At 35.8% G+C, this 22,224-nt stretch overlaps 1 protein-coding gene across 3 annotated transcripts in view; it reads right to left on the reverse strand.

The window, feature by feature from the left end:
* AHI1 (Abelson helper integration site 1) overlaps positions 1-22,224 on the reverse strand; it is an 88,983-nt gene that overhangs the window by 34,242 nt on the left and 32,517 nt on the right. For all 3 annotated transcript variants that reach the window (XM_079298873.1, XM_079298874.1, XM_079298875.1), the window contains exon 19: positions 11,220-11,337. In XM_079298873.1, coding sequence (XP_079154999.1) covers positions 11,220-11,337 — 118 coding nt within the window. The remainder of the gene's footprint in view (positions 1-11,219; positions 11,338-22,224) is intronic.

Here is a 22,224-nt window from a genome sequence, read left to right on the forward strand (position 1 = left end):
CAGTTTCAGCTGCTGAAGATCCTTTACATGTGTGAGTAGCAAACAAAGATGGAAGTTTCCTTTATGTTCTGTACTAGAAGAAAAACAAATTTCCAATAAAGTACTGTTGTTATCAAGGTATACAGGATGTGGTATATTATAGATGTGCATTAGGTGGGGACTGCACTCCAAATCTTGCAAATAACAGCAGAACAATTACATTTCTTCTCCTCTAGTTGCTGTTTTTTATGCAGAAGCAGCCAAATCCAAAGCAAATATAATTTGGCAGAACATACATTACATTAGATTAAACTGATGGACACAAAAGGTGAAAAGTTGCCATTAGTTAATCTATATATATATACACACACATACAGAACTTGCATTTTAAGTTATTTCAAAAATGAAAAATTCCAAGAACATGCTTGGAATCTTCATAGGAAAGAAAGACCAGCTTAGGTTTAGCTAGGGCCTGGCTCACAACAGTTCTTCAACTAACAACATGCATAAGTCTGTTACAAGATTTTCCTGAACTAGTAGAAGAGGTGACACACCTCATGGATACCTCCTCTGTATTAAGGCAGTCACAACCCCCCCCCCCACCTCCACTTCTACTGCAGAGATGAACTTTGCTTAAATGTGATTATCCATTAATGAAAACTCAAAGATGCAAGGAGTAGCAAAATGAAACCTATTCAAGGTCTTCACCTGAAAATACAATACCTCACAAAGTGAATCTTATTGCGCTCTGCAGGTGCATAATGACAACCAGAAGTTTGGCCAATGAATTCTCATGACATTTCCAATTGCTACTAGGCAATTTGTCACACCAAAAGATGCTCAATGCATATTTTGAAAGAAGCTCCAATTTTCTGTATTCTATTATGTGGCATATTAGCTGCAGCAGTCTGCTTCCTTTGACCAGTCAGGTTCTGAAAGGATTCCAGAAAGACCTGCATCAAGATATGCCACTGCAACACCCTTCAGCTAATTGGTAAAAGAACCCAATTAGCAAGGCACCAGAAGCTAGCATAGAGAGACAGCTGGAGTAGAGATTGACAGGATATGACAAGGGGATGTGGTATCTAGAATCATATGGGGATGCAGTATGCTGGAATCAATCTTTAGATGACACACAGTGTTGAATATTATCTGTTACATTGTCCATTAATTTGCCTTCTGCAAAGGGACTGTCCAACAAGCCAGAAAAAAGCCCAGGGTCAAGTGAGCAGCGGAGACACTAAAAGAATTTTTTTTTTAATTGGCCTGTTTGTCATTTGAATCTTTTTTCTTTGCCTGAGGAACTAATAACTAAAGAAACTGAGTCCTAATTGTGGGAGGAAAACATGAAAAGAAGCTCTGCAATCTTTGCTTCACTGCACACCATAAGGTTGCAGAAAACACCCAAATATAAGTTTTCAGAAGCAGAGTTTTAGGAGAATTCTAGTGCTTCATTTGAGGCCAACAAGCAACAAGTCACTGTTCCTTAGAACCTCCAGTGAGCTAGAAGGTTAAGAAAGCAAGCTAACAATGAGCATGCAGACTCCAGTGAAACTCTAATTTCACCTGGATCAAGGCAGCACATTGAGGCCAGCTCTGTATATAACAGCAGACTACTGTGTGACAGCAGCAAAGTCTGTTACACACTCATAGAAGCCCCCACTTCTCTGTACCTGCCTTCTGCTTTCTTAATGCTTTCCCAAGCCACCATCCTCTATCATTAGTTGCTACAGGACCAACATGATCTGTATCAAACTACAATGACCAAAATGCATCAGTACCACAACCTACTGCAGAGCACATACATCCAAAGTTAACTTTAAAGGTGTTATATTAATAGAATTAATCATGTCAGGGAAGTTTGCTCTCACTAAAATCGTTGCTTCAATGAAGTAACATGATGCATATGAATCTATGGAAGTATAGTTTCTTCACACATAAAAATCTATCGACAAAATTAGCAAAGGCTTTTTAAAGCAGTTGAAAAAGTATGCATGTGTACCAGAATGGGATGGATAATGTATGCTTAAAACATACATCTTATTATTTTTTGATGCACTTAGGTTTTGCTAATTTGTCAAAACTGGCAGTGAAGTCAAAGTACTTTGGTCTCCTCTTGGGAGACAGAGATGTCTCCCTCTTGTGCTAGCGGGGTGTTTGCACAGTCCTCCCCGCTCCTCTGTAAATGACAGGAACAGAAGGATTGGGGCAATAAAAGCAGAAATCAATCTCCCCATTTTATTCACTCATGTTTATTGCTGTACAGACAGCATCCTTGCTGATGTGAGCTTTCTGCTGAACAAGAGAACTGATGCTTTATGGCACAGTCTTTGGCAGAAGGACTGTTTCTCCCTCTGTGACCATTCAAGCATGTTGCTGTCTCATGGCTCAATAGCCCAAAATTACAGACAAGCTCAGAGTCAAAACAGTTAACAGGACCTCTCTACTTAGGAATTAATTAGATTCAGTTGTTTTAAGATCCACATAACTGAGAAAGTAAGGGCACACTTAGGCCAAATCACTTTTGGCACACACTTTCCACAGTACTACGTCACACCCTGATTTTGCAATTTATATCCACTGCTGCCAAACAGAGAGTAATGCTTCATTTAATCCACACCCTTGTATAATTTGGCTGAGAGTACTTCCTTTAGCCTGAAGGCTCAGCAGTAATTACCCTAACATACACCAATTTCAAGTAAATATAAATGGTGTTCTTTAGATAAAGTTTTTGGAATCTTCAAAGATTGCTGTTATTGTGCTCTGTATTTAGTGTAATTTTTAGAGAAATATTTTAATTAACTTACCTAGAAGAAACATGAAAAAGAACATATAATAAAGGAACATGTGTATCTTTGATCTCAATATAAACAATTCTAGCAAGTTTAACTAGAAAATAAAAACTCTTCTGACATTCATAACATCTTATCAATCAGATAGAAGAAACTGGATAAGCAACCTTTTACAATAGAAGAACTACGTTGTCATTAATGTTAATGGTTATGTCTCTGTGCCTTTACTATTCTGTTGGAACATTTCTGTGGTTAGATGAATCTATTTATATAAGTTATGTTTTCAAATTAAGAAGTGATTTTTAATATTCATTTTATAAATGTAAACACCCAGCTCTTCTGCCTCAAAACAAGGTCCTGTATTTGTGCCTTGAGCCAGAACTCTGACATTGTCCAGTGATGTGGCAGCACAGCAGGGTCACAGGACTCTGAGAAAGTTCCTTCCCCTGCAGAATGGCCTGAGCTGCCTCTAAGCCATGATGAAGGTACAGGTGTGTCCTGATACTCTTAATTTTTATTTACTGCCAAAGTCAGCTGTAAACTGGAACATCATGAGCCTTTGTAATCTATTTGCACTGAAGAAACTGAGTCACAGCTACTTCAAAATGTAAATGGTATAGTCAAATAGTTTATAAAAGAAGGAGGTATTAAAAAAGAACAAAAACATCTTGTGATAGAGGTTCCTATAGTTTTAAAAGAAAATTACCTTTGAGAAAAATATCTGTAAGCTGCATTTTTCAGTTCTTCCATTGCGTTATAAGCAAATAATAACACAAAAAAAGTTTTATTTTCTTTCTCCCTTCTCTTACACATTTCCCTTAAGTCAAAGTGAGAGATATGAATATCTTAAAATGAATGATCATTTTCCCCAGGGGAGTTCCCATTCAAATTAACAGACATATATAAAAAGTACTTTTGACTTAATGCTCTTCTGCTTATGGTAAGAATACTTTTAGCACACATCAGTGTAATTATGTCAGTTGACACTTGCTGAGAGCTGATCTGTGGTGTTGAGCTGGTGATTTCTCTCTACTCAGTTCTCCTACCATCTTTTGAAAATAAAATCAGCTAACTGGATCTAAAACTTAACTCATTTAATAAATCATCAGTGATTATGCAGTAATGTCTAAAACAAAGGCTAGTAAAGGTATGCTTATCTCTGGTTAATAGGAGGAAAAATCCCACAACAGAATAATGCACTCAAAAATCAAGGAACTAAAATAAGTCAAGTTTCCTCACTTAAAAAGTGCTAGTATTCTGCATTACTGTTATCCAGACCAAGTGGCGGTGGGAAACTTGAATTCAGTTTCCAGAAGAAAGAAAACATACATACTTGATCCAGCCCACAGAGTTAAAATCAATTACATCCTACAAATTACAGAAAATGTGAGAATTCTGCTAAGTTGCAATAAGTTATTTCTTGTAATAACAGAAAACAAATCACATTTCTACATTTAGGAATGTAGAAGAAAATACTAGGCAAATTTTTTTATTTTTTGGCATCAGTGTCCCACTAGAATAATTAAATGAAAAGAGTCATATTAAAAAATATCCATTCCCATAAAAATATTAGAAAAGGTCTGTTGAAAATTTTTTGAAGGTTAAATTTCTGAAAAGCATGTTGGGCAGAATTAGTTCTTCAGATATGGGACAGAGCAGGAAGACAGCAAATTGTGTAAGAACATAGAAAAATAAATGAAAAGTGAAAGACAAGTACTAGGCACTTATTTCTTTCATCTTGATACACATTCCCCTCTTTCAAACACATGACATAATCTACTAGCAGCAGATTGTACTTGCAGGAAGTTAACCACTCTGCAAGCATTTATTCTCATGTATCACTTCCTATGTTGGCAGCACCTCTACAGGACATACTAAAAGTGTTCTGCATTTCTCTCCAGTTCCAGACTTAATGGGTAGCAGACTGCTAATCAAAACATATTTCACCCACTGGACTGCCTGATCACATCAAGGCCATTAGGGCTATCCCTTAGTGGACAAGAAATTTGCATTTCTCCCTCTGTAGAAGGAGAGAGTAGTAGTAGGAAGAAGAAACAGAAAAGATAAATAGATCAGGCAACCAATGCAAAGACTACTAAACCATTTTGCACAGGCCTCATAACATCATTTCATTATTTTCTCAGTCAGTAACACAAAAAAAGGCTAGCAGATGCACCAATGCTAAAGAAATTGAGAAATTTAGTGAAATTATTATACATTACCTACTTCTCTACTGTAAGTTTTTTCATAAATATAATAAAATTAGTTTCCTATCATTACTTATTCCTCCTAACAGATAGTACTACACTCAAACCACTTACAACTAATAATGTGGGTTCTAAGATATTTTTAGGTGTGTATTTGGTTCTCTTCACCGTAAAACTTGCCCCAGTTTTAGAAAGATTTGGGGACAAAAAGATAACTGTCAATGGGGCTTAGACATTATGGCAAATTGCTACACCATTTCCATAGCTCTGATCTGTGCAGCCCTGCAGGCTTAATTGCTTTCACCATCACAGCAAATCTAAATGAAGCTGCTGGGTGGGCTAATGAGGCAGCACACATCACAATTCAACAGGCAACAGATATACCCAAATTCTTTCAAAACAAAATACAGTTATTTCCTTATGTTTATATTCTTGGCCAGAAGTCTTTTACACACTCAAGATATTTCTCTTAAAAAGTGAATTGGAAGATATTTCACTCCTATGTTTAAAAAATTATTTGTTAAAATACAGTATTAACACTAATATCCTAGGATGAAAAAAAAAAAAAAAAAAAGTATGTATTCAGTGATTTGTGTGCCATTCAATTTGTCTGCATGGATTGGATCCCAGTAACACATTTCTTCAACAGGCACTCCCACTGGCACTCCCTCCAAACAAAAATGTTCCCTCCCAAGGTCAAAATTACATATTTTCAGCACAGTAGTGAGGGGAAGATGGCTCTTCTAGAAGCCACATGGCTTCTTCTAGTCATGTTAGGTCTTTTAACCACTTCTTTCAAGAGATACTACAACTATTGTATTTCACCTTATACTTGGACTTGTCTTTCTAAGTATCTCTTGGGAATACTTTATTGATGATTATTCTCAAATTAGAAAAAATAAGTTATTAGAATAATGAAATTGAATTCAATGTTCATTTGATATATTTTCAATTACAGTTTGTATAAGTTTTCTTTCCCCTAGGAGTTTCTTAGTAAGAGATGAAAAGAGTAAGGTCATACTGAACAAGCTTTCTGCAGACCTTGTTCCTTGAGTGGCACAAAATTATGTGAAAGGCACATACCCACCAAAAAAACCAAACCCATCCAATTCCTCCAGGGCTGTTGCAGTACTGAAGGACAGATGTTACAGAGTTGGGGAGAAAGTATGAAACACTGGGAAAAAAAAAAATCAATGATTTAACATACATATGAGATGGCAACTTTAATGTGTTTCTGCAGCATCTCTGCACAATGTGAATTTTGCTACTTTGTGTCTCTCCATTTTCTGATTCTAAAAAAAACCCCAAGAATAAAAATGGTATTTTAAGAACATTTAATTGATGCAGAAATATTTCTGATATCTTTGATGTGGAAATCTATTTCACCATTTGATTGAGTCTGAAAGAAGCAGTTTTAAATAGTCTATCAAATGTAACAGAGGCCTATAATTTGAAGTCAGTTTTGTTAATATCTTTAGAGAGCAATAAAGAGTGCTTTGAAGCTTTCCCTTTATATAGGTGGAAAACACCTTTGACTGTCAGTTGTGTTAATGGAGAGAAAATTTCTAATTGTTCTCAACCCTGCCAAAATGTTGTGTTTTTTGTTTTTGAGATTTTCTTTAAAGATACAAGAACCATCATGTTTCTAGCACATACGTAATTAATTTTTAAGAGCAAGTTTAATTAACTGGTTTTATTGAAGTCCAAATTTCAGTGAACAGATCCATGTAGTATTTATAGTCAAGCTTCAATCTCCCACATAATTAACAATTAGGGTCACTGTTAATTACAATGACTTGAAACCTGAATCTTATTTTAGAAAGCATGTCCTGAACATAACAGTAGTTACTGAAGAGTCACTGTTGAATAAAGCCCAAAGATGCCGGATATTTCTTTCATGGCATGCCACAGACCTGCAAAACAGTGTCTTATAGGAAGGTGATTTCACTGTCCAAAGATGTTCACAGTCTTAAGGAGGAAAGAAAAAAAAAAAAAAAAAAACAACCAAACCCAAAAACCAAAAAAAAAACACCCCCCCCCCCAAAAAAAAAAAAAAGAAAAACCAAAAAAAACAACCAACCAAACAAACAAAAAAAAACACCAGAGGGAATTTTAATGTCTGCCAGCTAGAATGAGCAATTGAAAATCTGGAGCTTTTGCTACTTCCCTATTTGTTTAAAAGTAACAACTAGGAAATGGGTCATCCTGAAAGTAATGAAAGCGGAGCATATGAGAAGAAAGAGAGGAATGTTTAAGACAAAGTCTTGAGTAACACTACAGTGCAGTGCTGCAGAACAGCACTACAGGCCACGAATGATAAAACTAGCACAAAGTACCAGTGTAGCCAGAGCTATACAGCACTGGCAAGGTAAAACTTCAATTCTGACTATTAAAGACAGATCTTAATCAACTTATATTACCAAGGAAGGGAAGAAAAAAAGGAAAGGAGGAAGGAAAGAAGTTCAGCAACCTTAAATATTACATACCTTTAGGGACAGATTCCTTACACCCATAAGACTTCATGAATCTAAATTACAGATATAAAACTCAAAGGGGATGACTTTCTCCCGAGACAAACATCTAGCAAACTTTTCAAATTATTGAAATAGCTATGAGCACAGCTACAACTATACTGAAACACACACAAATATTATCCTGATGTGGCAAAACGAGTCACATTCTTGATGAAAAATTTTAGCTAACAGACTATCATGACAGAAGGTAAGGAAACCTAAGTACCATGCTTTTCCCTTAAATTTAAAACAATCTTTGTGAGAGGAAAGCACACAATGTACATTTTCTTAAATTAATTGTTAAATCTGATGAAATACCTCTAATGAAGTGCTTTGTACATAGCAAATAAAAATAAGTAGATCCATGTCTTGTAACTGCTTTGTGGCACTTAATTTGCTAATTGCTATTTGACAAATAGTAATTTGATAATTACTATTGTTTTGCTAAATTACTATTTGACTATTTTCTATTATTTCTAACCATGCTCTTGACAAAACTCTCTCTTGCCCAGCAATGCATAGAATCAATTGGAAAGCAGTAGATGTTGTTAACCTTGAATTTGGCCAGACTTTCAACACTGTCCCTATAACATTCTCACAGATGAACAGCTCAAGTGTGACTGTGTAAAATAGACAGTGCAGGAAACTGGAAGCTGGCTGAGCTGGAGAGTTTAGAGGTTTGCAACCCCTCACGTGAAATCTAACTGAGACTTTAGACCCATGGTGCACTCCACAGGTTGATGTCTGAGTCCACACTTGAACTTCTCCATTAATGACCTGGATGACAGGACTGAGCACACCCTCAATGAATTAGCAGACTATAAAAATCTGGGAGGAGGGGCTGATACAGCAGAGGGACATGCTGCCATTCAGAGACACCTCAGCAGGCCACACAAATGGGCCAACAAGAATATCTTGAGGTTCAACAAGGGGAAATGCCAAGTCCTGAACTAGGGGAGAAATAATCCCATGCATCAATGCAGACTAAAAGACACAAAGTATAATTTAATTTCCTGTGAGAACAGTCAAATATTGTAATAGGTTGTCCAGAGATGTTTTGGAGTCTCCATCCTTAGGGATACTCAAAACCCAAATGGACAGTCCTGAGCTCTAAGAGAATCGACTTTAAGGAGAAGGGTTGGGCTCCACAGTCAATAATATCACAATCTTGTCTTTACTCATCTCACATAACGAATATTCTGTCCTTGAGGAGGATACTGAAGCTTTCTATCAGATCATTAAACAATTAATTACTTAATTTAGAGCAAACTGGTTGGAAACAAAGGCAGTCTTGCCTCAGTATCCATGAGCTAACTGATCTTGAGGGAAATGGGGAAAGAGCAGAGCAAGTAGTACAATCAGGCGGGGGCTTTGTTAAAGCCTATAAACATGTGAAATCATGCACTTAAAGAAAAGCCAAAACATACAATGTGTCAGGGTATACAGAACACATTTGATAAAATGAGCACACATATTTAAAAGCCACAGCAGTGAATATCACTTTTATTTCAAGTACTGTATTACAAAGTCACAAAGAGCTAATTCTGCAAATGTATCTGGATATGAAAAGATTTAGAAGTCAGGAAAGATCTGCTGTATTACTGCTACTGCCCATATATGCCCATAGATGGAAACACTGTTTTTTCCACTGTTTCCTACCTCAGGCAAGACCAAGACAATTGAACTGCCATTTAAAAAGAAAGGGCTGCATATATTCAGGCTACTACACAGCCCATCCTACCAGATATCAGCTACCACCATACCAAACTATTAGAGCATGCACATACACCAGTTACATGGTTAAACATATTGCTAACAGAGGTTTACACATGTAAATGGGAATTCTGCATTTTGCTTTAAGATGCATGCAAAAGTTGACAGAACTGAACTGTCAAAATAACCTCCAGAAATTTGTGACCATCTGCTGGATCTCTAGTACAGGCAATTGTTAACAATGTGACATCCTAATTAACACAAGCACAAAATGAAAATACATTTAGTATATAAAACCAACTCAGAAAATAAAGGCTCTGTCCTTCCAGCACAATCAATAAATCAATAGGTGTGTTTAACTACGATTTTCTATTATTGAAAAGCAAAATTTAACTGGCAGTTAGGCACTATGAAGACCAGCACTTATCTTCACAGTTTATACCTAATGGGGAATGATGAAATAGATTAGCAAATCTATTTCAAGTTTCACTGAAAAGAAGTCTACCACAGTAGAGCAACTTGGAGGCCCACAAAATGACAGAGAAGTAGTCCACAATTTAAAAAATCTTTTCTTACAGTAAAATATATTTCAATTATGGCCCATTAGTATTTTTATCATTGCCTTCCCTTAAAAATCTTTCTACTCTCATGGCTTCTTCTTTAACATATTTTCCTTTTATTTGCTTTCCTTGTATAAATACTATCCCAGACCCGTGGATCATCTTGGAAGTATCAGTTAGTTTTGGAAACAGAAACACAGAGCATTCATGAACAGCTGTAACACACACCTATGTTTGCTCATGCTATTTAGGAAGTCTCCATCAACACTTTTATCTGTGCCTCTGCATAAAGTAAAATTCAAGAAAATTAAATTCCTTGGTTTGAGCAATACTAGGAATAGCCATGTAGAACAACTTAAAAGTATATTTAAAGGGTTAGCTCACTTATTTTAAGCATTCACAATATGTAAGCATATGTGTTCTACAGCCTCTGTAAGATTTACACACTCTGGAAACCACATGCATCCACTCAGCAACAGATGAATGTTATTATAGCTCCAAGCCCATTTGTTTAGGTAAAATACTGAAGTTAATTGGTGTATGGCCATTTGCATTGTGAATTAGTGACTAAGAGTGATTCTGAGACCAGTGGTCAATCTTTTAGACCCTGCTAAGGATCATTTCCCCAGTTGCTCAGAAAAAGTAATCATAACTTCATTTGTGAAAAAAACCTGTCTGCCTTTAGGAGACAATTCTATATAATTATAGAGATTATTACTATCTTTACAATCTACATTTTAAATCTCTATTACCTGTTTTTATTTCATTATGTATTCCACCCTCCCTCTGGAATTCTTTTTACTCTTCTTAAGGATACAAAACAAAAACACTTAAAAATGAAGGTGCCAATTTTCCGTCTTATTTTACAGGTGCCCATAAAAAAGAGAAAATAGCATGAAATTATAGATTTTATTATTAAATACTGTGATTAGCAATGAAGCAGATGTTACTACCAAAGTAAGCATCACAAATGTACATAATTGCATTGCTTATCTTCTTCTCAAAATCTTTCAATAGAAAATATATTTAGGAAAAAAAAATCTAAAAATAGATTAAAAACTAGAGCCAACAGACTATCAAGCACTATGGTTCTATATTAGTATATATGCTTTTAAATTCTATTATTTTTGACTGTTCATGTTTAAAATACTTCAGTAAGCATTAAAATACTGTCAAAATATTAAATTAAGAAAAGCTGGAAATCTCATCTTCTTCTACGAACTTACAGCACTGATAAGTATTTATACACCTTAAAGAAAAACAAATTATTACAAAGAAACATGCATCAGCATTGGACTGTATCACACTGCACTTAATAAAAAGTACTGCATACAACAAAACTGGGTTAGTCCCTGAAAGAGCTACACAGCAAAACTTTCAAAGGCAGAAAACAAAAAATCCTCATAGGAGTTACCACCCCTTCCCTTCAAAGAGTGAAAAAATAAAGCAACTTACCACTTTCAGCAGTGAAAGAATACAAAGGATTCAGTGGAACACTCAGAGCGCTGGGTAGTCTTAGCTTGGAGTGTGGTGACAGAGATGATGGTGCAGGAAGCAAGAGATTTGAGTTTGCCTGTAACAGGAAGACAAATCAGAAAGTGAAGTGTAATTTCCTGGGTGACTTACTGATGCAATAGCTAGAAGAGAAATATTTGATTACTCTAAATAACTATTAAATTCCAGGAAAAAAATTAAAACTCAAGTCAATGATGACTTACAACTTCAATATTTATTTTTTCTTAGTATTTAGAAATACAGACTTGGAAAAATTACTGGCACAGTGATAAACTGAATTGTATGCTTATATATGGACACTAACTCTCAAGCAGTGCAAACAATGCAACAGATTTGTTTGAACCAGCATTTTGTTGCATCTTTGTGCATGAAAATAAGAATACATGTACATATGTTCATAAACATATAAATGTAAAATAACTTCTCATTTTGAGTACTCAAACTACACTACATCCATGAAAAGATACTCACCACTATAGGAAAAAAAAAATCTTAAACCAATCCTAGCACAGAACTGATTTCTGCAAAGCAATAAACACCAAAATTCCAGACACTTTCTACATGTAAATTACAGATAATATAATTCCAGTCCTAATTTCCATAGCAACAAAGATAATGCAGTTAAAATCTGTTTTCTTATGGACTTCCTTGCAATATATCCAACTATTTCAAAGCAAAAGCCCTTCCCAAATTTCACTCATCATATTATCCAATACAGCCTTTGAAAAAAAAACCTTAATGCTCTTAAGTTTTTGGTTGAGTCAATTGAGAATTTTGAATTTGGCAAATCTCTTTTCATTGCCTTAAAAGATCACAGCCAAAATGGAAGAAAAATAGGCCTAAAATAAAATATTTGTAATTTTCTTCAAGCAAGATATTCATATGCTAAAATTCTTGAGAGTTATTACATAAGGCAACATAATTCTTAACCCTTCCAAAAGTCAAACCTATTTTGTCATATTGAATAAAAGCATTTGGTCACTTAATCCAACTAAAAGCTTCCAATCAGTGAAGCACTACCTCTAACTTCAGTAAACTCTAGGTCAGAACCTTAAACTTCAATTGTGGGCCAGTGATATTTTGCAGATCTTCAAACTACTGGCTTGTAAATTCTGTTTAAAGAAAGGAGACAATCATCAGTTCACTTTGTTTAACTATCTCAAAAATTATATATTTTGTATACTATTATTTCTGTAAGTCAATAAACATTTTTCAATTCAATAATGCATAATATTGGTATTGGCAGGTGTCTATTGCAGGTAATATAGCAGTAAAAATGCGTGTTGAATCACTTGACTGGAGCAGAGGGTATCTGCCACCATATCTGTCCTGCACCACTACACCTGACCTTCATCTTAATGTGTCTGGTTTTTTTCTGTGCAGGAATATGCATTTAATTCTAATGAGGAAAGTTTATATTAAAACAGTCTTAGACTAACAAGGAATCTTGCAGCAAATGACTATACTCCAAAGCTGACAGTGTAAACAGTAGCAGGAAAATGTTATCAGAATGGAGGCCTGTTTTTCTGAATAACTGCAACAAAAAAAAAATCTGCTTTTCTTACTTTATGTATGTTAGCAAGTAAGCTTCATTAATATAAAGTTTTACCTGATACAAAAAAAATGGTGGAAAGCCATTAGCTGACATATTTACTCAAACACAGAAAAAATAATCCGTTCTGCAAACGTTTTGAGCTCAGCTCCCCAGTGTTTCATCTTCTTTAAACCACTGTAAACTCTAGGGAGACCCTTTTCCCCCAGATAAATGAGAAGATCTCCCCTTTGCATGAACTTCTTGCTAAGTGCACACTACTCCATAAGACAAACAGAGCCTTTCCAGTCAAATACTTTAATTGAAGTCTCTTTCAAATTTGCTATCAAAAATTAGGTTTCAGATAATACCAGGAAATGAAGACAGTTTGAATATACTGGCCTTTGGAAATCAAACGAAACAGGACAGAGCAAACTACTGAAAACTATGACTTAATAGATGCCTCCCCAGTTCATCTTGAAAGGAAGAATTTGGAAGCTAAGCTTGTCTTGATTGTGGCCCTTGAACAAATTATATAAGAGATATGGAACTCTGTGTAAATTATTCCTGTACATCACTTCTCTTTATCTTCCTGCTGTATTATGCAAACACTCTCACTATACATGAGAGTATAGCATGCTTTGAAATCAAATGCAACAAGATGCACACAAGAGAAGACCAAATGAGCAGTCCTGAGGATTTAAGAAAATAACCCATTCTAAAACACAGCATAAGTTCTCTGAGAATACTTCCTTCCTGTCCAAGGCCTTAAAAACAAGATTAAAATGTTTTTCATAGAAGAGATGTTAAAAGTGAAGTTTTAAGTGTAAGCAGTCTTATTGGAAGTTTCATCCCTCCCCTTGACAGCAGTGAAGCTGAATTCAGGTGAGCTATAAAAAACTGCCAATCCAAAGTAGGGACAAAAACCAGAGTTTTAATGACCTTTCTGCCACAAGCTCCTAAGCATTATTTAAATCTCTAAGAGGCCAAAGGAGGAAAAACAGCACAACATTGTAACAAAAATGGGAAGCACTTAGTTAGTAAGTGAGGAATAGTGATTCCAGCACAACTGTTTCCAGGTGAAGTACACTATTCTAAGAAAAATAATTAATTCTCCTACAACAGGAAGACATAAGACTACCAACAGAACAAAATGAAGCAATCTTTTTTTTGAAATGCATGCGGTGGGAAATCATTGCTAAATACCTTTACAACGAGCAAAGTTGGCTAAGATAGCCAACCATGAATTCACTTATTTTTCACAACAGGCTCTGCTTTCTTCATGCATAAACCACAGCATTATCAAAGACACAGTTTACTACTATTGTGAATTGAGTAAAACTAAGAGTTAAAATATTCTTATTGTTTCTGTCACAATAAATATATCTACGTAATTTTTGCCAGGCTTAAACAAAGATGATTTGCATTTTCTTTTTTGTGTTAGGGTAGCTCTATGCAAATTATGCAAATATATATTTTCAGTGAAACTAGTTATCACATTAAAAATGAATTCCATGAGACAAAAAATAGAATATTCTAAGACTTGACAAGGTGGCAATTTCTCTTTTTCCTAAGAATGCAATTTTATTACCCTTGCAATCAATACAATCCACATTGCCACACACACCTAGAAGCCATCACATTGGTCAGCTGTGTATTACTTCTGAATCTCTTAGTTTCAGGTTTCTCTTATGAAAACTTATGTCTCTAGGACACTGGTTTTAAAGACAGCTTAAAAGCATTACTAAGACATTATTCTTCAGAATTTGAAAGCTGAATCTGAAATAAAAAACTCTCACAACACAATCTGATATTTTTCTCGAAGTAAGTAGAAAACACATAGGCAATAATGCTTAAAGCATGTATGGCACTACAGCTTTTAAATGTGCAATCTAAGTTTGAATCAAGTTTACATTTATGTAAAAGCACAATCATTTCTTTGACTGTAGCACTAAAAAAGACTCAAACAAAAGCTGGGATTCTATTGTGGTAGGGTCCTGCAATCACTTAGAGATAATCTATTCTGCTCTCACATAGCTCCAGACAAAGTAGAAAAGCTAAAATGAGATATTATCCACGCACAGAGGCAAAACTGAAACAGACTTACTTTGCTTGTCTCAAACAAGTATGTTCCCCTAGTGCTTCCTACAGTTCCCTTACTTGTCTACTCGGCAATATGGTTTCTTTGCAACATGAGTGCTCAGCTGTTTTTTCCCTGTAGAAGCCCAGAAGGGACCAGGACATACAAATAAAAATTGACACTAACAGGGCCTTGATCCTACAGGTCAGTCACTGTCTACAGATGTTAAGTCTCATGACAAAGATTACGTATATTCAGTTCCTTAGGTCTGCGAGAGTCCTGGCATTTCAATCATACATGACTTCAAACACTTTCTTCCCTTCTTTTTTTCGTCTTTAAAAAAAAATGTTAAGCAGAAATTAAGATTGCGTAAACACTTGGAATAGTAAGCTTCTTTCATTTAGCTACAAGGAACACTAAATTCTTTGCACAAGACACAAAAGAGTTAAATAAAGGCTTGGTTATACACAGGACTTATGCATTACACACAAAGAGAACAACCTCTCCTGGATTGGATAAAATTGGCATTTCAGTTTAAGAACATGCCTAGATAAACACATTCTAGTAGAAATGGGCAATGTCATCACCAATAACAGTAAGAAGTAGATCTGTCTTATTAAGAGCCAAGTAGGTTACTATATAAACTGTGATCTCATGTTATGATTAGTGCTACCAACAAACCAGGACCAGGGGAAAAAAAACCCATTATTTCAGTTAATTTTAAAATGGTTTATTTTTTTGCGCAAATGAAAGATGGATGTAACCTGTTCCCCATAAAAAACACACCCAAAGATACTTTTCCTTTTAGATACTTCTCCTTTTATTTCTTTGTTATGAAAATAAGACACCAGAAAATCTTCTAACTCACATTTTGTCAAATACATATACAAACCTATTCCTTTGTACCTGCTGGTAAAGGACATTAGGACATTATGACTCTAGAAAGAGTAAAGAGCTTCAGCTAATCAGGTAACCACTCAGAGGTGTTCAATCCCACCCCACCTACCCCACACACCACACAATGCCCCCAGTCCCCCCTGTATTTGGCTGTACTCTAGGCTTCACCTTATATATCATTCATTAACTTTTAGCTATAGACTCTAGGTATTTAAGCCATGATCCATTTCCTTTCTGCACCCAACACAGAATCACTGTGTTGGCAAAGACCTCCGAGATCATTGAGTCCAGCCTCTGAACAAATACCACCTTGTCAGCTAAACCACTGCCTAAGTGCCAAATCCAGACATTTCCTAAACATTTCAAGGAATTGTGACTCCACTAGCTCTCTGGACAGACAGTTGTAATGCTTAACCACCCTTCCAGCCAAGAAATTCTTTCTGATTTCCAACCTGAACCTCCTCTGATGCATCTTGTGGCCATTTCCTCTTGTCCTGTCACTTGGTTGCCCAGGAAAAGAGGCCAGTTCCCTTCTTGCCACAACCTCCTTTCAGGCAGGAAGAATGTTCTTCATGTTGCAAGAAATACTATCACAGCCCCATTAATAATTACCGAAGTTGTCAACAATGTTATTATTTGACTCAGTGCCCATTTATGGTATTTTCTCTTATTAAATGTTTCTAATAAAAGCTGCTTTCTTAACATCTTGGTTGTTGAGAAAGAAGCCAGCTGGCAGAAGAAGAAATAATTTGCTGGGTTTTAATATGAATGAATCCAGCTTTCTCTGCTTTAAAATACCATTTGAATAAACATAGCAGTACTCAGATAGCCCTGTTTAACTCCATTCAGTAGGGACAAAACAAACACCGAGTTATTAAACTTCATAACTTTACCAACATTTATGGCAAGATAGGTAATATGGTAAGACTGAAAAGAAAATTAAAGAATCAATGAGTAAAACCCATACATAGTCAAAGTGCTTAACCAGTAATTAACTCTTCCTTAACTGTACACATTTTCGTGGCAAGAAAGCTAATATGGTAAAACTGAAAACAAAATTAAAGAACCAACCAGTAAAATCCTCACACAGTATAAATCCTTAACACCACCTTATTAAGCCCTCTGATAAAATTATCATAATGGTATATTTTTGTGCTTAAAATGAATGCAATTCATTTTCTGGCTGACACACCATTTATATAAAACACAAGCCACTGAGAGACATACAGTGCTGAAAGAGATCATGGTTTGACTCTAAGCCAGGCAAAACCAGCACATACATCTATTTTAACTGTGTTGTGTTAAAATTCACCTGATGGCTGCTAAAAATGAAGAATGTATTAAAAAGAAAATAAATCTTATTAGGCAAAAAATCTACTAACATGGAAAAATATAAAATGCTAAGAACCTGGCCTGCTTTGTAAGATTTTCAGAGGGCAGGGGAGAAGAAATCAAACAAAAAAACCCCAAAAGCCAGAGAGAAAAAATAAGCTATTTGTTCAACTTTTTCTAACACAAATAACTTGATTAAACCTAGAAAACTTAATGAATTGACAACAAAAAATCATCCCAATTTCTAAAACCTTACTTTATAATGAAATATTTCTTGAAGGCATACAAAGTAAAATTCTGGCAAAACTTTCATATGTGATTAAGTATTTTACCAGTATAAAGCTTCTAGTAATAATGCAGCCACTTCATATCAACAATTAGTTATGAAACCACAATTCAACAGTATCTGTTTGGCAAATAGAAAAGAACTTTATAAAAAATATTTTACAAAGTAAATGAAATGCACAGGTTTACAGGATATCAAATAAATCATGGTTCATAAAATACATCCTTAGAAGTTTGCAGCTAGTTGTGTAAAGTAATAATTGCAATAAAATTTCTTAGAATAAGAGCATTTCCTAGCAGTCTAAAGAGGAAGAGAGGAATGGAAAAAGCCTACATCACTGTTAAAAAACCCACTTATTTGATTTAAAAGCTCTCATCCAGTGAAATGCATTGTGCAGGTCATATGGAAAATGACTGCCAGTGTTACAGGATCATGTTCTCTACTAATATGATAAAAAACTAAAAAAGATATTCTAAAAATACTTCACATTTCTTATACATGTGATAAGACAGAATACCAGCACCTTCCCTGGTTGTTTGTAGATAAAAAATTTGTACTGCAGGCATGATCAAGTGAAACAGCTATTTCAGGCTGCAGAGGCACTGCAGCAGTATCTTGTACTAGGCCAAGAACATTCACAGAATAGGCAGTGTTTTAAAATGAGTCCTCAGTACTTCATGTATTATGAACTCTCGTTTTCCATCTCCAGGTACAAGTTGTACTAAGTTACTTTAGAACTCTCTTCTTCCACATCTGCACTAAACCCTTGAAGTCAAGCATGGTATTGCAGAATTTACCAAAACTAAAGTGAACCAGAGGACAGATTCTTAGGAGACTGAAAATAGCAGCATGAAAAATACAAATCATTTGGGCATCCAGCTCTGCCTCTAGGTCTCTGCTGCAGACAAAAGCACAAGTTTATGTATTCTTCAACTGGATGTCTCAGTATTATGTTTATGTGTTCCCCAAAAGAATAGCATATTTTTTTTCTTAGAAGGGGTGACTTTAAATTCTGTTTTATTTTAACACAAAAAGATGTATTTTGCATGCCCATTAAATTCTAAAAGGAGACCATCTGAAAGGACTAAACAGTATAGTATTTGATGTACATTACACCAAAGCATCATTTATGAATATATTTTATAAACATATAGGTCAATGATGGAAGTTCAGTACATTTCACACAATCTAAGATACAGGCTTCTGGATTCTCTCACAGTACTTATTTCTTTTTCAATTATGCCACAGTAATAAATATATTCAAAGGACAAAAAACAAAATCCAGATAGTTGTAAGCATTTCTGTACATAGGAAAGAATACTTTACATTCTACTTGTCTAACATCACATTTAATATGCTGAGTATCAAAATTTTGGTAACCACTTGGACAACCTTTTAATAACATTTTTCAGAAATACATCATGAAGTAGGGACTGGAAAAGCTGATCATACTTTAACTTCTAGCACTCATATATTGAGAGATAAAACAGCCAATATATAGTTGATTCCAAGACTAGTACTACAGAGTATATACAGATGGTATTCTTAAATGCTACAAAGGCATCAAACATCTAAAGGCCCAAATTCAGAGCTAGAATACTACATGTTCAAAGAAAACATTTCTCTCCATACCTATACAACATATATCATCCCCCTGTTGTGGCTAGTTATAAATATTTTTATGCACTTCTAGATGGAAGTGAAATTTACAAAACAAAGGAACATTGAATGAGAAACACTTATGAGCACTTCCAAGAGAAAGAGATGAGTTAAGTATTTTCCCATCAAAAACTTCCATTAATAGAAACATACATTAGTAAGATACATTGTTCCTTGAGGCAGGGATATATAATAACTGCTGCCAAGATTCACTACTCTGTAATTTCTCAATGTGGTACAGAAGTTAATTCTGCATTCTGCTTTCATAGAGAAATTAATTTTTACCTTTTGTATCAAAAGTTCTTAGCTTTTGTGAATTGCTAAAGCTTTAGCACAATAGTCAACTCTTGGTTCTAATTTCTCAGTTAATGAGAACAGCAATGCTGCAGAAGAGAAGGAAAGAAACAATTTATATATCATATATTAAGGTTCATATTTAGGTAAAAAGAAGAAAAACAGAAAATTAAAAAAGCTGTTGGTTCTAACGGGACCTGGAAAGGGGCATGGGTCATAAGACAAAGAACCCAAGGTAATACAGGATCAGAGTATTCTATCGATCTAACTTAACTCAAACTTTCACGTATTGACGTAACATTTTCCAATCCTGTATCCAAGTCACAGAACCCCAAACTCTACACTTTAAAGTTAGTTTTAAATCCAGTAGCTAAGCTGGTAAATCGACACATGTTAAGACCAGAGACCCCATGTTGGCAGATTTGCTGTTTGTGTGTTCCAGCACCTTTGTCTCATAAAACATGACTCCAGGCGTGACCTTAGGCCAGGTCTACAAGGTATGGTGCCACCATCCTTGTCCCAACATGGTATTTCCTAAATGTCTGTGACAAGGGCATGGAAACATGACCCGAAGACCAGGACTACTCTGTACTACAGCAGCCTCACCTCAAATGCTGGGGACAGTTTTGGGTGCCACAATGTAAGAAAGACATTAAAGCGTGTCCAAAGGACAGAAACAAAGATGGTGAAGGGCCCAGAGGGGGAGCTGAGGTCACTTGGTCTGTTCAGCCTGAGGAGATTGAGGGGAGATCCATTGCAGTTACAACTTCTTCAAGGGGAAGAGGAGGGGCAGGCACTGATCTCTTCTCTGTTGTGACCCGTGACAGGACCTGAGAAAATGGTCTGAAGTTGTGTCAGGGGAAGTTCATGTTGAGTATCAGGAAAAGATTTTTCACCTAGAGGGTGTTTGGGCACTGGAACAGGCTCCCCAGGGTCACAGCACCAGCCTGACAGAGCTCAAGAAGTGTTTGAACAATGCTCTCGGACACAGGTGTGACTCTTGGGGTTGGTGCTATCCAGCTCCAGGACTTGGAGTTGATCTTTGGAGGTTCCTTCCAATTCAACATATTCTATGATTCTGTGAAATACATACAAGGTAACACCTGTGTTCTCATCTGGATTTTTAATGTTCCAACTCAACCACAGGGCAACAAGCCACCCTCTGTGTGGTTTCCTAAAGTCATCTTTCTCCATTTTCACTTGTCTGTTCCCAGAAATATTAGCACATTCTCACACATGTGGTTGAGTGGCAACTTAAGAGTCCTACTTTGACAAGCACTTTAGCAAACCATTCATGTGAGTGTGCATTCTAATAAGCCTTCCACCAAAGCCTGCACTTACAAATTTGCATAATTTTTCATTTGAGAAAGGGAATTACACACACATTAAAACTAATTTCCAATTGCAAAGTAGTAGAAATATTAAATTTTAATGTTTTATATTTTATTCTGGGGCTGTCCAAAATCTGGTAAATCAATAAAAAATGATCCTATCCCTGCTTGAAAAGTATCTACCGCTGTTCTCTGAGTTTCATGTTGGATCACTGAAAAGATTAGCATCAAGATTCCTTTCAAATAAATCTCCTCCCCAATATCTCAGTGGTTCATAAAGCCCTGCAATGAAGCACTCTCAGTGTTTACAATCACTACTGCTATGTGAGAGATATCAACCATCATCCTGTACAGTTTGGAATTCACACAGTGAGAAGACAGATGAAATTTTTGACATCTTCCACATGGGTAAAGGGCTTGGAGGATGCTGTCAAAAACACAGGTCATTACTGTGCTCACAATGGATTTACTCATCCCAAACCATTCAGTGGAAATCTAGGGTTACAAAACTCCAGTGGCTGAAAGTAATTCTCCCAAACACAGTTGTAGGCTTATCTATTTCATCTAGTCACATGCTAACATGGAACTTCCATGTGCTTCTGCTAAACCAGATTTGTCTTCCACAGTCCAGAATCACTGGTTAATCTGGGAGTAAACAGTTGCAATGACAAAGACTCATAAATTCTCTAACCCCACCTTTATCTTCATATGACCAGACATCCAGAACAAAAAAGAATTTATTCTGGAGTATGTTCCTGGAGTACTTGTCCCAGACAAAAGGCTACATGCTCCGTTCTCTCCATGTTGTGCCTTTCCCTGATAAACAACACCAAGTGAGGCACCAGTGCTCACTTTATACCTGAGCAGGAATAGAATGAGCATTACATAGAAACAAGGTTTGATTTCTTTTGTCAGGCCACGTGTAATTGAAAAGTAGCAGCAGCATGCTACTGCTATCCATGAGAGCTACCATGTGCTGTTTCATGAAGGGGTTCACTGGAAGTTCACAGTTCACAAATCTGTGGGCTGTGTGAAGGTCTGTGGGATAACTTTCTTCCAGACAGTTTTAAAGTTCAGGCCTAATTGGGATGCCAAAGCCAAGGAACCAGACTAAATCTAATCCAAAGTAAAACCCCTAAAGCATGATGGCAGTAGTTACAGCAACCTCAGCAACAACTGCTTTCATCTACTCATCTGCTTCTTTTGTGATTCACTACTCATTAATGCAGACAAAACCTAAAACTACATTTAAAAACATCTACAAGTACTCAAAAGTACTTCAAAATGGAAAGCAGTAAATGCAAATTCAAATGCGGTTCATGTCATTGTGAAAAGTAATTATAACTTCACAGTGCTATTCAGGAACATTCTGTATCCTTGTTGCATGCAAAATTGTCTCAAGTTGGGAAATTTAACTTAATTAGATTTATTGCCAATTACAAAAGCTTTAATTACCAATTTGGGTATTGAGAAACAAGACAAATAGTAAAACACCCAACCAAAGAAAACACTTTTCATCCTTCTTTGTCTGTCTT

This window comes from Erithacus rubecula (assembly GCF_903797595.1).
Source record: "Erithacus rubecula genome assembly, chromosome: 2".
NCBI classification, from domain to species: Eukaryota; Metazoa; Chordata; class Aves; order Passeriformes; family Muscicapidae; genus Erithacus; species Erithacus rubecula.